The sequence below is a fragment of the Hylobates moloch genome, unplaced genomic scaffold (genome assembly GCF_009828535.3).
Source record: "Hylobates moloch isolate HMO894 unplaced genomic scaffold, HMol_V3 SCAFFOLD_3, whole genome shotgun sequence".
NCBI lineage: Eukaryota > Metazoa > Chordata > Mammalia > Primates > Hylobatidae > Hylobates > Hylobates moloch.
Window position 1 is genome coordinate 5,743,084 of NW_026652278.1, and position 16,372 is coordinate 5,759,455.

The window sequence follows — 16,372 nt, forward strand, 5'->3', positions numbered from 1 at the left end:
ATCCTCCCACCTCAGCCTCCTAAGTGGTTGGGACCACAAGCACACACCACCACACCTGGTTAGTTTTTGTATTGTATTTTTAGAAGAGATAAGGTTTCAGTATGTTGTCCAGGCTAGTTTTGAACTCCTGGGCTCAAGTGATCCTCCTGCCTCAGCCCCCTAAAGTGCTGAGATTACAGGCGTGAGCCACCATGCTCGTCCTTTGGAGGTTTTCTTAATGCTTCTTTGACTTTTTTAAAGATATCTGTCCAATTTGCACAAAATGCTGGAACCAGGATATTCAAGGAGATTTGGGTCTATTATACAGTTATTGCTGAAATACAGAAATGTCTGCCACCTTTTCCACAACACATCAGAATGACAGATGGCAGACTGAGTGGAGAGACCTGGAGTCTTTGTATGGCTGAGCCACTAAGCAGTAGTCCTACTTTGAACAAATTACTTGACCACTTTCAGTTTTCGTTTATATTATCATGGCTGGAAACAGGTTTAATTACACATATGAACTCTGATAGACAGGCAATGACTTCCTGAAAAACAATGATGACTGATAGACAGGCAATGACTTCATGAAAAACAATGATGAGAAAGGCTCTGAAGACAGAGCAGGTAACTGTCCAGTGACAGATTACTGATGTCTTCTCTGGGAGAAACACCTGCAACAGATTTGCCATTTCTGGAATAATGGTGTCAAAGGGTCCTTCTTGCTCTAAAATGCTTGAATTTTAAGATTACTTTAAACCAATACAACTTCATAGTTTGTAGTTGGAAATAATTGTTTGAAGATATCATAGCTTTTAATTTTTAGATAGAGCCTTGATAATTCTGCCCCTCTCTGCTTGACACCAGGATTTAGACCCAAATAAGGGACCTATTCTTGCCTTTGCCTGAACCCTTGGTGATAGTCCCCAGAACTTTTCGGGCTATTTAGTCACCTCCTTTTATCATTCACCGCTATATTCCTCATCTCAGCCCCAAATCTCCTTAAGCTGATAAGCAACTTCAGCAAAGTCTCAGGATACAAAATCAATGTGCAAAAATCATAAGCATCCCTATACACCAATAACGGACCAACAGAGAGCCAAATCATGAGTGAACTCCCATTCATAATTGCTACAAAGAGAATAAAATAACTAGAAATCCAACTTACAAGGGATGTGAAGGAACTCTTCAAGGAGAACTACAAACCACTGCTCAATGAAATAAAAGAGGACACAAACAAATGGAAGAACATTCCATGCTCATGGATAGGAAGAATCAATATCGTGAAAATGGCCATACTGCCCAAGGTAATTTATAGATTCAATGCCATCCCCATCAAGCTACCAATGACTTTCTTCACAGAATTGGAAAAACTACTTTAAAATTCATGTGGAACCAAAAAAGAGCCCACATTGCCAAGACAATCCTAAGCCAAAAGAACAAAGCTGGAGGCATCACACTACCTGACTTCAAATTATACTACAAGGCTACAGTAACCAAAACAGCATGGTACTAGTTGTAAAACAGAGATACAGACCAATGGAACAGAACAGAGCCCTCAGAAATAACACCACACATCTACAACCATCTGATCTTTGACAAACCTGACAAAAATAAGAAATGGGGACGGGATTCCCTATTTAATAAATGGTGCTGGGAAAACTGGCTAGCCATATGTAGAAAGCTGAAACTGGATCCCTTCCTTCCACCTTATACAAAAGTTAATTCAAGATGCATAGAAGACTTAAATGTTAGACCTAAAACCATAAAAACCCTAGAAGAAAACCTAGGCAATACCATTCAGGACATAGGCATGTGTAAGGATTTCATGACTAAAACATGAAAGTAATGGCAACAAAAGCCAAAATAGACAAATACGATCTAATTGAACTAAAGAGCTTCTGCACAGCAAAAGAAACTACCATCAGAGTGAACAGGCAACCTACAGAATGGGAGAAAATTTTTGCAATCTACCCATCTGACAAAGGGCTAATATCCAGAATCTACAAAGAACTTAAACAAAATTACGAGAAAAAAACAACCCCATCAAAAAGTGGGCAAAGGATATGAACAGACACTTCACAAAAGAAGACATTTATGCAGCCAACAGACACATGAAAAAATGCTAATCATCACTGGTCATCAGAGAAATGCAAATCAAAACCACAATGAGATACCATCACACACCAGTTAGAATGGCAATCATTAAAAAGTCAGGAAACAACACATCCTGGAGAGGATGTGGAGAAATAGGAATGCTTTTACACTGTTGGTGGGAGTGTAAACTAGTTCAATCATTGTGGAAGACAGTGTTGTGATTCCTCAAGGATGCAGAACTAGAAATACCATTTGACCAGTGATCTCATTGCTGGGTATATACCCAAAGGATTATAAATCATGCTAGTATAAAGACACATGCACACGTATGTTTATTGTTGCACTATTCACAATAGCAAAGACTTGGAACCAACCCAAATGTCCATCAATCATAGACTGGATTAAGAAAATGTGGCACATATACCATGGAATACTATGCAGTCATAAAAAAGCATGAGTTCATGTCCTTTGCAGGGACATGGATGAAGCTGGAAACCATTGTTCTGAGCAAACTATCACAAGGACAGAAAAACAAAACACCACATCTTCTCACTTATAGGTGGGAAATGAACAATGAGAACACTTGGACATAGGGTGGGGCACATTACACACCAGGGCCTGTGTGGGGTTGCGGGAGGGAGAGGGATATCATTAGGAGATATATGTAATGTAAATGATGAGTTAACGGGTGCAGCAAACCAGAATGGCACATGTATACCTACGTAACAAACCTGCACGTTGTGCACATGTACCCTAGAACTTAAAGTATATATATAAAAAAGAACATATATCTAATAAATTTTTAAAAACATGTTTGTGAGAAAAAATTAAAAATAGAATTGTTACATTAAAAAAAAATGTTGGTTTTCCCTAATCCCTCCCCTTTGGGCAATTCACCTTACCCTTCTGAGCCATAGTTTTTTTTTCATTTGTAAAGCTAAGCTAGTAATACTTACATTGACTATGAGTTTTTATTTAGAAATCACATCTATAAATCTCTACTCTTAGTAGGCACTCACTTAAATGTCCTCATCACCCTAACTTTACTCAAGCCAGTGTGCTGCATCTTAGAAACACTAGTTGCAGCTGTAGGTGTCTGCATTCCTCAATACAACAATCCAGCTCTAAACTTTTGCTCTGTCTTGGAGATTTCACTCAGTCTGTTGTGCAAGAACATTTATAAAGCACGCAACACATCACCTCTAAATGGAACATCTCCATTTCACAAGGCCACAACACCATGTCCGGTTTCGTGAAAGACTGCTCTGGTGCAGGGTAAACTGGACATCTCAGCAAAGACTCATCATTCTACACTCAGCTGTGCTAAAAGTCTATCTCACTGTGGGCGCCCCATTGGGCCATCAAGGGAGCTTTGATGTGCTGTATGAATGAGCCTGTGTGAAATCTGAGCTCAAGAGTGGGTCTCTCCTGCCAGGTCAGAATGTGGGAGCATCCATCTTACCAGTTACTTGAAAATGTATGGCTTTTTCCTGTTATAAATCTCATTTTAATTTTGTTCCTGCAGTGAATGCAGAGATATGGTTATGCCTTACACATTCTAAGCCTGAAAATGAAGAAAATATTCTCACCAACGATAACAAAAATAAACTTGCCAATAAAACAGTATTATTGTTATAGATTCTTAAATTTTTATGTCTCAAATTTTCTTTCACGTATTGTATATACTAACCAAGGCATTGTAGAGAAATAAAGCAATAGTGAATGACAAAAAAAGAAAGACTGGAGCAAAGTATCTCTTAAGAACTGCATATCAAATGATTATTTAAGTTTTCCCTCTTCCTCCCCTTGCAATTTCTTTCTTAGATGTTGCATTATTTAAACAGTATACCAAACTGCCTTTAATTTCCTCCAATTGAAATATACAATGTAGTCTACTCTTTTTAGCAAAAAGGAAAAAATTTTTAAAAAACCAAAGTAGTCAATATAAACAGAGCAAGGAGGCAGTCCTATACCATTCAGGATTACAAAAAGAACATAGAGAATTAAGCTCCACACTTTTCAAGAATGCTGAAACAGAAACCTTCCATTAAAGTATTAATTCTACTCACTCCAGAAGTCCATCTTCTTCCCATAACCTGACCTGCCCTTAGGCTTCTCAGAGTAAAGTAGTCTCAGCCCAGCAAAGGGAGGTTCAGTCAAAGCTGGTGGAGTTGTTTGGTTCAGGTGTCGAAGGGAACGAGTGCCTTAGGCAGATCGGAACCACCCGTGCATGCAGGTCTGGGGGCTTCAGTGCAGGTGATGGATTGCCAGACTGGATTAGGGGCCTGGGGACAGGCGACTCCTCAATGCCTCTAGAAGGCAGTAAAAATGATCCCTCGAAAGCATCTTCAATGCCTCTCTCATCTTTCAGCCTGACTGCGCCCTGGCCCTGTGAAAGGAGCACACAAGCCTGACTCCATTCCTGACCTCAAATTCTTCCTGCCTCCTTGGGAGCTAAGTCCTGTTCTGGATGAGGAGGTTTAGATCCAGGGAGTGCAGCAGGAAAGGGGAAGGATGATCTGGAAAATGCTTGGACATCATTGGCAAATAACAAATCATCCCTCAGATAAAAATACACGTCTGATCACTGATCAACAAGTGAAAGCGGGGGCGTGAGCCTAGATTCTCAAGGACATAATTTACGTTATTATGATTGCTTTCACGTTCAAAGTGAAACTTATATGGACTAACCAAACCCTACTGGCCTCACTGTCAACACTATCTCTGAATATTCCTATCCCCCAGCTCTGCGCCCACTCCAAATTCCCCCAGCATGGCACACAGCCCCTCCAGCATGGGTATTCAACAGCAATGGCCCCCTGGGCTTGGCCCACTCAGTGTTGTATCTACAGGGTCCAGCAGCAGGCCCGGCCCTGGGTAAGGAAGAATCACACCCATCATAGGAGGCTGGGGGCTGGGGGCTGGGTGGTGGGTAGAAAGGTTTATGAAAAGCTAAGGGTATAACTGTACTCACTCACACATGTACTCATTCAGTCATTCATTCAGTCAGTCAGTCCATTGTTCAACTGCTACCACCTGTCCACAGTCTTCCTGGCTCTAGGGATGTTACTCTGGAAGAAGGCAAGCAGGTCCCTTCCCACATAAACCATAGGAGAAGAGGCAGGAAGGAACTTGGTCTTCTGTGGGTGTGATGCAATACATCCAAGGCCCCAAGAACACACCAAAGGGCACTTAACTTGGACCTGGATTGTCAGAAGGAGTCTGGAAAAGTGAGGTCTCTCTAGGACCTGAGGGATGAAGTGGGAAGCAGAAAAGTCAGGAATAGACAGTAGGAAGGCTCCTACTGACGTAGCTCAGTATTATCTGTGGCCTCTGAGAAACTAGTCACTTAACTTGTCTGAGCCTCAGTTTCCTCATAAGTAAAATGGGGATAATAATAGGGGCATCACTGGGTTGTTGTGAAGGCTTAATGACAAATGCACAGGAAGCACCTAACAGAGTCCCTGACACTTTCCTTGACCTTCACTCTGTCTGATGGATGAATGGGTGACTCTTAGGGGTAGAGAAAGACTCAGTGACTTATAAGTTTAATTTGCTCTAGATTACAGCAGGGACGCAACTCCAATTTTCTTTTCTTTCTTTCTTTTCTTTGTGAAGGTCCAATTTAATATACTATTTATTGCCCTCCATGAAATGAGTGAAACTAAAGATATTTTTAATTCTTTGTGTTCAGCCACTGATGAAATCTGACCAAAGAAAGTAGTTTATTGCAGGTACCCAGCAGTTAGCCCTGAATAACGTTGGTTAGCAAATTTAAATTAGATTGAAAGAAAAAGAGCTCTAAAAACTTTAACCTATAGATGGACTGCACACTCAGAAGCCCTGGGGAAGGGCCAACTCTGATCACATTAATTGCCTCCCCTGTCACTGCCACATGACAGATCTTCTAATATGAGGGCAGGTTTTAAGGTTCCTAAATGACACTGTGGAAAAGTGAGCAGATGGGACCTACAGCAGCCCCGGGCAGTGCTTAACTCCCTGCCTAAAATCACAATGAAGTTATGAAACTGAGAAATCAAACACTTCCTGAGTTAGCAGGATGTGGAACACACTGGGTCTGTATACAAGACACAATATGTTACTTGTGTTGACAAGTGAGATGGTTGACGACTTGATCATCTATAAGTAATCCTTATAGAGCCAAAAAGCCATGTCCAGCCTGTAATTGCTCACTCATCTTTGTTCTGACCACTGGAAGGAGGCTCTGTGAGGGTAGCAACAAGCTCAACTTATTCACTGCATGACTTGATACCACATAGTTAACACTCAAAAGAGATAGATTGAACAAGTCACATTTTATTAGGATACAAGTGATTCAACCTCTATTGCATTCTATGGTGTTTCCACATGTTTCTCTCCTACCTGGAGTCAAATCCTGAACTCAATGGCTTATTTGAAAATACTATGCCTTTAGGTATGGAGGGTAGGTGGTGTAATCTGTGGCTTTTCCCTTGAAGATCCTACCCAAGATGGGGCTCGGTGGTGTGTGTGTGGGGGGTGTGTGTGTGTGTGTGTGTGTGTGTGTGCGCGTGCGCATGTCCATCAGTAGGTGCATTTCCGAATATGAGCCATGTAAAGGTTGCAGGTGCATCTGAAGTCCCTTTTAGCTCTCATCAGTTTAGCTTCTGGAGATCATTTAGCCCGTTGACTCAGCTTTTCTGTCAGCAAAATGGGGATGAACTTCAGTGTTCTGTTTCACTGAAGAGTTCTAATAATTACTATAATGGTATTTCTTTGAATGAAAAATGTCACTTGACCAGTGGATACATTTTAGGAGACTAAAGATTGAAGGTTGATTAATATCCCAAGGCAGCATTGCTAAAATGCAAAACTTTTTCATCAGAAATAAACATACTCAATGTTTAATCAATATGTGGAATATCTTGAAATCCAATGTTCACTTTTTAAAACACTATATATGGTACTTTAAAAAACATTTCTAACAAATGTTGAGTCTTCTTCATGAATGGTTCTTCTTTGTATGGGGATAACTGACCCAGTGACCAAAGCTTTCTAGGGCAGATTACAGTTTCCTGTGTTATTATTCTCTTTGAGTTTCAGTCACTAGGAAATTACCACTGCTGCTTGGCAATGCAAAGAATTCCCAGTCACCCAATATTTTGGCATGTTTTAATTGTCTTTCATCTCTGAATTTTGAAGCTTGCTTCTATATTTGAAACTACTCAGTGCCACCAAGTTGTTTATTCAGACTAAGAATTGGATATTCCTATGGCACACTGCCACGTGCCTATGCCATGATGCAGAGGTATTCCTTTCGTTGAAGTTTCTCAGTTACTTTTGGAATTGTCTGCAGGATTCACGATTTTAAATGCAAAAAAAAAAAAAAAAAGACAGGGCAGGGGAGCAGACGGGGTCTGAGTGCCACAGTGAGCTCAGAGCCCTGGGGTTAGAGCACCCTCCTAGCCTCCTGGCAGCAATGCCCTGGCCTGACCAACAGGACCACGTCCTTCTGCTGCCTGCATTCAGTGATCTCTAGGGACTGTGGTCAAGTTCACCGAGCCCTGGCCAGAAGAAAGTATTTAACCATAAAGTGACCTCAAGCTGCATTTTTCTGTTTTGATTTCAACAGTTTCTTTGCTATGGGAAAATGCTTCTGTGGGATAATGAGTCTGAAGCTGACTGTGCCATGCCTGGGCCTATGAAATGCATTTTGGCCTGGCTTTCCCTCTCCTAAACACATCCAGGCATGTGGGCTGTTTTGGAGGAGAGAATGGGTTTGCCATCTAACCCCACCCATGTCCAAATACCTTGCACTGCTGGAAGTATTTTTAACCAAGCTTTTCTCATGAAGATTTCACCTATTTGTTTATACTATTACCTACTAATGGTATAAAGCTTTGAATAAATGAGCAACTTTCAAACGGCAAAAAACGATCTTTGGGCAAACAAACCAAAAGTTGAAAAATCTTAAATATTTTTTTCTCAATTTTAACATAAATACCATTGTTAGAGAAAAAAAAAAGCAGCTTCCCAATGTCTGGCAGTCATGCAGCCATGAAATTCCATGTTTACATCCATACGTGTCAGCCAGTTTTCTCAAAGCTCCACTGATTGTCCAATTGTCCATTGCATTTTCCAACTGTTGTCAAATTTAATTAGGAAAAGTTCTTTCCAAGTTTCCTGCAAGTTCAGACTCTAAAATGGGGATGTTGGTGATAGCAGTGGAATTCTTATACGAAATAGCATACACATGCAAGCTATGTATGTTATATTGGTCTTTATTTTTAGCATTTCATTCTATTAAAATAGGTTCAAGAGGTAATTTTTAAATGTATAAGCTGAGGAATTTATTTTCCTTTCCTGCCCTTCTTTAATTGTATTGCTTATGGGGAGTGTCCCCACAAGAGAGATTGTGGGTTGGTTGTGAGTTTGGTTAGGTGACATCATCACCTTTGACACAACTGGCACTCTGCTCCCCTGCTTGTGGGGGGCAGCAGCAGAGATGCCACGTGGAGTTAGGAGCCGCTGCTGATGAAACATATGACCAGGGGCCAGGTTTATCCCAACTCCTGGCTCCTTCTCTCCATGTTCCCCCGCCTCCCTCCTTCTCCCTCCCTCTCTGCCTTACACACACACACACACACACACACACACACACACACACACACCCCCCTCACTCTTCAGCAGGGCCATGATGAGTCAGCTCTAGGGACGGACAGGAGCCCTGCTCTCATTTCCAGCACTGGTGGCAGCTGCAGTGAGGGGCCCTGCGGGCAGATTAAGAATACCTGCGTGGCTGGGGCTTAGGGTTGCTAAACCGGCCTGTCCCACTCCAAATTAACAGTAGCCTGTCTCCACTCTCTTCCTGGGAAGGCCCCCTCCCACCCTCCCCCAAAATGCAGGGAAGATGGGTACCCCCCATCGACAACAAGATGGGTACCTCCCCACCAACGTCTCCATCTCCAGGGAGTCCCAGATGCCACAAAGACTCAGGGCATCTGACTGGGGCACTTAGGTCCTCTAAGGAGTACAGAGGCCAAAATTCCTCTTCCCAGTGACTGGGGTCTCCTTGTCCTTCACGAAGATACCATCTCTGAGAACGAACAGGATGGACCAGGGTTCAATTTACACAGGAGGCTGCTGTTCAGCAGCTCTGAACACAGGCGCAGCTTTGGCTCAAACTGTGGGTTTGGAGGGGAAAGAGACCAAAACAGGTGTAGCCTTTCATGAGCCTGTGTGAGTGTGAGTGTGGGTGGGGTGGCACAAACCTGGACCCTTGGGGAACTCCTGGGTGCTGGGCACCGCTCCTGTGGTCCGTGATGGCGGGGCCCTGGGGAGTTGCCTTGTCCTAGAGGGGGGTCATCAAGGACCAGGGCTGAGTGACAGGGAAGGGAGCTGGTATCCCAAGGGCATTTTCTGCCCACGCAGCCCTTCTCCCTCCCACCACCGGCAGTTACAGCCATTAGCAAGACCTTCCTTACACAGGACCCAATCCCAACAGTCTCAGATCCCCTCAGTGCAGGCTCCTGGCCCACCTGGAGCCCACTGCAGCTGCTCCTGAGCTCTGTCCCCCAGCCCCTGCGGCAGCTTCCGTGAAGCAGAAGGGAAGGCCCTGAGCCAGGTGGGCCAAGCTGGGTGGAGGTGGAAAGGGCCCCCACCACCCGGGCCGCTCTGGCAGCCCACCTTCCTCCCACCTGTTCTAAGGCTCTTTGGAGTCCGCCAGCCTCCTTGGAAAACGTTGGAGCTGAGGGCCAACCCGCCGCCCCTTCAAGGCAAATCCCTCGAGAGCACAGGTTCTAGAGGCCCAGGAGGGCTGGACTTAGAGGCAGAGCAGGGAGGCTCTGAAGGTCGCCTGGGTGAGGGATGCACAGCAGAAGGGCCACCCCCTTGAAGCCCAAGAGCCGCTCAGCCCAGCTCCCTGCTGGCTGAGCCGCCCCCGGCTGGCTCTGCGCTTCCTCCCGGGGCACCAAGGCCTTCGGCGCCGACACGTGGGGCTGTCACCAGGGGAAACCGGAGGCCTGAGCTCAGCACCTCTGGACACCGCACCCGGCTAGCCTCCAGCCTTCCTTCAAACTTCGGTCCCTTCCCGGCTGTAGAGGAGGTGACTGACGCGGAAGCCAGTGGCCGCGGTCTGGTGGCCAGGGGCGAAGCCAGGCGAGGCGCTAAGGGTCTGGGGACCGTGGGCGGTGACCGTCGGCGGCGGCCTCCCGAAAGAAAAGTCGCCCGCCAGGCCTCCGGGGAAGGTGCCAAGGCCGCCAGCCAGAGCGCTCATAGCCGAGGCGAAACCCGAGAAGCAGGTGGCGGCCTCGGGTGCGGATGGAGAGGGCGAGGCCTGCAGGTCCAGGCAAGCCGAGCTCGGGGGCTCCAACGCCGGCGCCTCGGCCCCTCCCCCGCTCCTGGCTCCCGAGGGCGCGGCCGCGCTGGCTTCAGCTCTCCTCTTCCTCTTCCTTCGGAAGTTCCCGTTGTCAAACATCTTCTCGCAGTTGGGGTCCAGGGTCCAGTAATTGCCTTTACCTGAAGAAGAAGAAACAGCCCAGTTCAGAAAGTTCGAGCTTTGACGGGCCGTGGTGTGAGCCAGCGAGGAGGTCAGCTTCAGAAAGACCCCCTGCTGGCCCTTGCAGAGAGTCTGAGTCCTCGCCCCCATCCCACCCTTGACGGGCACTCTGTACCCGATGGGCCTCCACAGCAGGACTGGGAAGAAAGTGACAATCCAGAAAGGAGGAGGAAGGGAGGCCTGGGAAGGAAGGAGCCCCGCTAAGGTGAAGGAAGGCCTGCGAGATGCTAACGGTGGGACTCCGCCAGCCGCTCTGCCAAGGACAGCGCAGACCACGCCAGGCTCCCAGGTAGGTTCCAGAGCTTTCCAAACGGGCATCCTATTTGTTTTGCCCATCCTTGGGGTAGGCGCTGTCTTCCCCATTTTACCAGGTAGGGCACTGAGGCCCAGGGAAGTTGAGTCACTCCCAAGGTCACCCAGCTTGCTGGCTCTCCCGCTTCTTCCTCCGAAGAAGCGCACAGAGATTGAGAGCCCCGGGACCGCCGCACTGTAAACGCGGGCCTGTGGGCTCAGCCGCTGTCTGAGAACCTGTCCATGCCCAAGCACGTCTCCCCTTTCTCCCTCCTCCCCGGATATCCCCAACCGCGCAGGGAGGAATTAGGTCGTCCAAGGTCGCTCCCACCCCCGGAGTGCCCGCGGCCCGGCGAGAAGACGGGGAGTCCTGGACGGAGCGAGCCGGCGCGCCGCTATTACCTGGGTCGTCCTCGTCGCGGGGCACCTTCTTGAAGCAGTCGTTGAGCGACAGGTTGTGGCGGATGGAGTTCTGCCAGCCCGCCTTGCTGCGCTTGTAGAAAGGGAAGTTGCCAGCCACGTACTGGTAGATCTGGCTGAGCGTCAGCCTCCGCAGCGGCGCGCTCTGGATGGCCATGGCGATGAGCGCCGAGTAGGAATAGGGCGGCCGCACCAGCCTCAGCAGCTCCTGCTGGCCAGAGAGGCTCAGCCAGGCGAAGTCGGCTCCCGCCAGGCCGCCCGGGGCGCCGAGGAGCGGGCCGGGAGCCCCGTAGCCCTGGGCCGCGTAGGGCGGCGCGGGCCCGGGACCCGAAGCGTAGGACTTGGGGCTGAGCGCTGGCGCGTTCACCCACAGGAGCGGGCCCCCGCTCACCGCGCCCAGATCCCCTGGCTCATAGCCCGGGGGGTGCGCGGTGGCCCAGGCCTGGCCGGGCGGGGCCGAGGAGGGGCCCAGGTCGTCGCAGTAGGTGGCCATGTCCAGCCGCGCCCGGGCCTGGGCCAGCGGTGCCGCACAGAAACTCACTGGCGACCCATCCAGCTTGGCCGCCGCAGCGCCCGGGTGCGACCAGCCCGGCCCAGCCCTCCGCCCTTTAAACACCGTTGGGGCCAGAGCCCATGGAGAGCGACGGTGGCGAGCCCCTCCCCTGGCAGCCCTGGAGGAGCGAAATCCTTGTCCTCGCCGTGGTGTCAGTTTTCCGCCCCGCCCAGGCCTGACAGGTCCTGGACCGGACGCCCCTCTGATTCTCCCTTCCTCCTTTGTGCGTTCCGTCCCGAGTCCACAGTCGCTCGCGGTCTTGGTTGCAGGGACCCTAAGTCCGTAGCCTCGTCTGGCTTCATGGGCCCCGCAGCCCCGACTGCCCTGGACCGTACCACGACTCCTCAAGGCCCCAGGGCTGTGGCTTGGGAGCCCCGTCCAATGCGCGGCCCCTTTGCTCGCCTGGGGACATCTCGCCCCAACGAAACCCGCCTCGCAGGGGCCCCTGGGTTACCCGGGACTCGGGGCTAGGGGTAGAGGGCGACTACACTGCCCAAGAGATCGCAATGAAGTCCGTAGATCTCCAGGCTGGAGCCGCAGAGGGAGGTGGCGAGGTGGAGAACGCGGGGCTGGGCCTGGACAGCCGCCCTGGGGTCGTCCGGAGTCCTCGCGCCCTCAACGCGCGAAGGCAGCGGACTGACATCTGCACCGAAGTCGCACGTACCCCACAGAGGGTCGGGACCCTGGAAATTTCGAACGCCCCAGCAGTCCAGGGCAGTCATCGCTTTTCCTAAGCCGGGGAGTCCGGCGCCCCGCCAGGTTTCTCCGCGCTGTGACCTCGGCCGCGCAGTGCGGAGGGAGCCAAGCTCTCTGCTGGGTGTGGGAGGACGCACCGAAAACAGGGACGTCTCTGCAGTGCGTCCAACACCAGCCGTGCAGTCCTGCTGCCTCCCGGGTTTGCTGCAGCCCGGGTTCTCCCGGCCCCCCAAGCTGCCCGGCTTTCGGCCTCCCCTGCTCCCCGCGCTGTGAGGTGGCGGAGGATGTCCCCAGGCTGACGCGCCGCGCTGGGCTGGGTACCTGGGAAGAGGGCCCGCCTCCCGGACTCCGAGTGGGGCACCTGTGCGAAAGAGGCGAAAATTCAGGCCTGGTGCTCAAGGCTCAGAGATGAGGAGACCTCCTCATCCCCCCAAATTCCTGCCGGCGGTGTTGGCGCTGACCTCCTGGAGGCTGGCCTCGCCCTGGGTATTCCCCAACGTTACGCGGGGCTGTGGATCTAATTTTAATTCATTTAAAAAGCAAAAGGACCAACCCTTCCTGACTTTTGGCGGTGGAGGAGGCTTGTAGGTTGAGGCCAGCCGTTCGATCGAGGAAAGAGTTTGGGTTTGGGGATTAAAGGGCCCGGTCTGAGTCAGCGACTTACTGGTGGTGCAGCTCCTAGGCCTCCCAGATCGTAGTTCCAAATTTTATGCAAAACAACTGATTTATGGAACAATTTAACAAATGGCAGAAAGAAGTGAGAGACCCTCTGTTGGGACGTTGGCCTCTCGCCTTAGAAGTGAAGCCCCTTCAGAAGTGGTGGGTGAACTGAAGGCAGTTCCCAAGCAGTCAAGAGAAAAGACATGCCCCAAATGGTTCTTTGAGGTCGGCTTTTCGGCTGGACTCTGCCCCCTTTTCCTCCCCCCTTTCCCAAAGATTTCTGATTTTTGTCAAAGGAATGCCAGTTGTGGGCGTCCCAGGTGCCTTTTACGAAGCCACCCTCCCCCTCCATCCCCATCCTTGCAGGGGCGGTTGCGGGGTCAACGGGAAGTACTCGGGGGTGAGACTCGCCTCTTCCTGCTTCTCAGGTGAACACAGTCTATTGCTTCCACCCAAAAGAGCAGCCAGTGCCACCTGCCACTCAGCTTAGCGATTTCCAGTGCCCCCCTCAGGGGAAACCATGCAGTTGTCCGTAGATGTGACCAGCTTTTTGGTGACTCCCTCTTGAAGAAAGTGTCTTTCCCTCAGCACACGTGTAGCAAACACGACTTGGATCCTCTCCTTAGGGTGCAAACCCGTATCACCGCCTATAGACACCCACTTTCCTCCCATAAACACGATTCCAGAGCTTGCCAGAGGGTCTGGGATGACTCCACACCTTCAGGAATTTTGAAACGGCTGCTGATTAGGACTCAGCTTTTGAGTCCGTGCTTGATGTGGATGTACAGAGGCTGCACAGCTCTGCCTTGACCCAAATCATCCCAGAGAGAGTGCGAAGGTGGGAGCTGCAGCCAGACCGGCAGGGCCACCGGCATGGCAGATTCTACAAGAGCCCCCCTGGCCGTCCCTGCTTTCTAGCGGCTGATGTGAAGTACTGGACAAAAGCAGCTGCTCCTTGCAAGGATTTCGACTCTCCAAGGCTGTGTACGTAGAAGACACCTTTTTTGGTGGAATAACACAATGATTTGACAGGAAGAACTAATTTTATCTGTAGCTAACTGCACTACTGTGAGAATAATATCAGAGATGTTGAATTTTAAAGAATAGCTTGGGTCATCTTTTGCAATGTAAAGGAATTTTTTTTTTTTTTGAGATGGAGTCTCGCTCTATCGCCCAGGCTGGAGTGCAGTGGCGCAATCTCGGCTCACTGCAAGCTCCGCCTCCCGGGTTCACGCCATTCTCCTGCCTCAGCCTCTCCGAGTAGCTGGGACTACAGGTGCCCGCCACTGCACCCGCCACCACGCCCGGCTAATTTTTTGTATTTTTAGTAGAGACGGGGTTTCACTGTGGTCTCGATCTCCTGACCTCGTGATCCGCCCACCTCGGCCTCCTAAAGTGCTGGGATTACAAGCGTGAGCCACCGCGCCCGGCCAGGAATTTTTTAAAAAAGACGACAGCTCTTTCCACATTCTCTTGAATTTTAATAGCCTTTCCTTCTGTAAATACTATAACTCTGTAACACTCGTGAGTTTCAGGACCTCTAAGAAAATCAAATGAAACTTCCTGTAATTTCCCTCAATTATACTTTACAGAAATCATTAAAATTTGTGCTATGGATATATATGTCCATATATTTTTCACCCTTCTTTGCTCTCTGAGCCCAATTTCCATCTTCCATCTCCACTGTGATAGTTTTCTTATCTTTCAACAGACTGGACTCATAAAATGAATTTCAGTAGAGGGACTGTAATCATTTTGGGGGAAGATGTGTTAACCCTTAAATGGTCTTGCATGGAACTTTGATGAGAATTTTTCCAAGAGAAAAAAAAATCTCAGGAGAGAAATAACAAGGACAAAGACTGTGCCCTGTCTGGGAGTCCTGCTGGGGTTCTCTAAACAGAGCAGCCCTCCACACCCCCCTCAAGCCTCTGATCCATTTTCTTCTCCTTTATTCTCAAAAGTGACCCCCGCTGTCTACATGGAGGATAAGTCTCCCCAGCTTCCCACCTTTCAAACTGCCAAGCCCACCTGCAGCTGCACCTATACCTGTTACTGAGGGCACCTCTTCTCCTTCTCCATCATCAGGCCAGTCTCTCCTGGGCAGGACTGGGACTCAGGTGCACACCTGGGATGCAGCACTTAGGGGACATTCGCTGGCAGGGCCTGGAAGAGACATTGTGCCCTTAGTTCTGTTCTCACACTTTTCTCAAGGGCCTCACTCTGTGATCTCCTCTCTTCTTCCCATCAGCATTTGCAGATCTCAATTCTCTCCGTGGCAACAAATCCCTTCAGCCCACATCCCTTTTGAGGTGTCTCCAGGTCTTCAGAAGCCTGGTCTCTGGTGGCTGCTGCCGCAACCTCCTCTCTCAAGAGCACACTCTTCACTCAGCGCAGACAGCCGTCCACCCCCACGACTCAAATGAAACTGCTCAGACACAGCCTCCAGTGGCCTCAGTCACCCTAAATCCAATGATGGTTTTTACTCCTCATTTTGCTTGACTCGCAGCAGCAGCCCTTGACACCTGCCAGAATCAACACCTCTTTCTCTGCCTGCTTTTCAACACTGTCCATCTGGTTGACCTCCCCTTCTCTGGCTTCTTCTCGGGCTCTGGGCTGGCTTGCCTTGCTCTGAGGCTGGGGTTCTGCAGGGCTCTGTTCTGGGCCCTCTTCTTCACTCCTGTGGCTTTAATTTCTGGCCTCTGGTTCAGGGTTTGTCAACCTCAGCACTATTGACATTTGGGGCAGGGTAAGCCTTTGCTGTCCTGTGTGTTGTGGGATTTTTAGCAGCACTCCTGCTTTCTACCTGCTCAGTGTGGATAATGCCCCCACTATTATGGCAACAAAAATGTCTTCAGACACGGCCAACTGTCCTCTGTGGAGCCAAATCACTCCCATGGAGAACTCCTGCGTTAACCAATGATTCCTCCATTTTTATCATCCATTTGATTGTCTTCCTTTCAAACTCAACATGAAGAGGAATAATTCATTATCTACTACTCCAAAACCTGTTTATCCATAGTATCTCTGAGGATGGCAACATCAATTACTCAGTTGTTTGAGGCAAAACCTGGGAGTCCTCCTTGACTCTCCCTTCCCTCCCTCCCACAACTAATCAGTCAGCAAGAAGTCTTTATGCT

At 49.2% G+C, this 16,372-nt stretch overlaps 1 protein-coding gene across 1 annotated transcript; it reads right to left on the minus strand.

Annotated features, from left to right (window-relative positions):
- Positions 1–10,129: 10,129 nt before the first annotated feature.
- FOXI2 (forkhead box I2) lies at positions 10,130–11,819 on the minus strand. Its single transcript, XM_032169449.2, has 2 exons — positions 11,309–11,819; positions 10,130–10,575 (listed from the first exon to the last, which is right to left on the minus strand). Exons 1-2 carry the CDS (start codon positions 11,817–11,819, stop codon positions 10,130–10,132), a joined length of 957 nt encoding a protein of 318 aa, XP_032025340.1.
- Between the last annotated feature and the right edge of the window lie 4,553 nt (positions 11,820–16,372).

Bases quoted from the DNA above. Each gene is read 5' to 3' on its own strand.
- FOXI2 (XM_032169449.2), bottom strand. From the start codon at position 11,819: ATGGCCACCTACTGCGACGACCTGGGCCCCTCCTCGGCCCCGCCCGGC. The intron at 10,576-11,308 runs GTAATAGCGGCG...CTTCTTCTTCAG, and splicing joins CCGCGACGAGGACGACCCAG to GTAAAGGCAATTACTGGACC.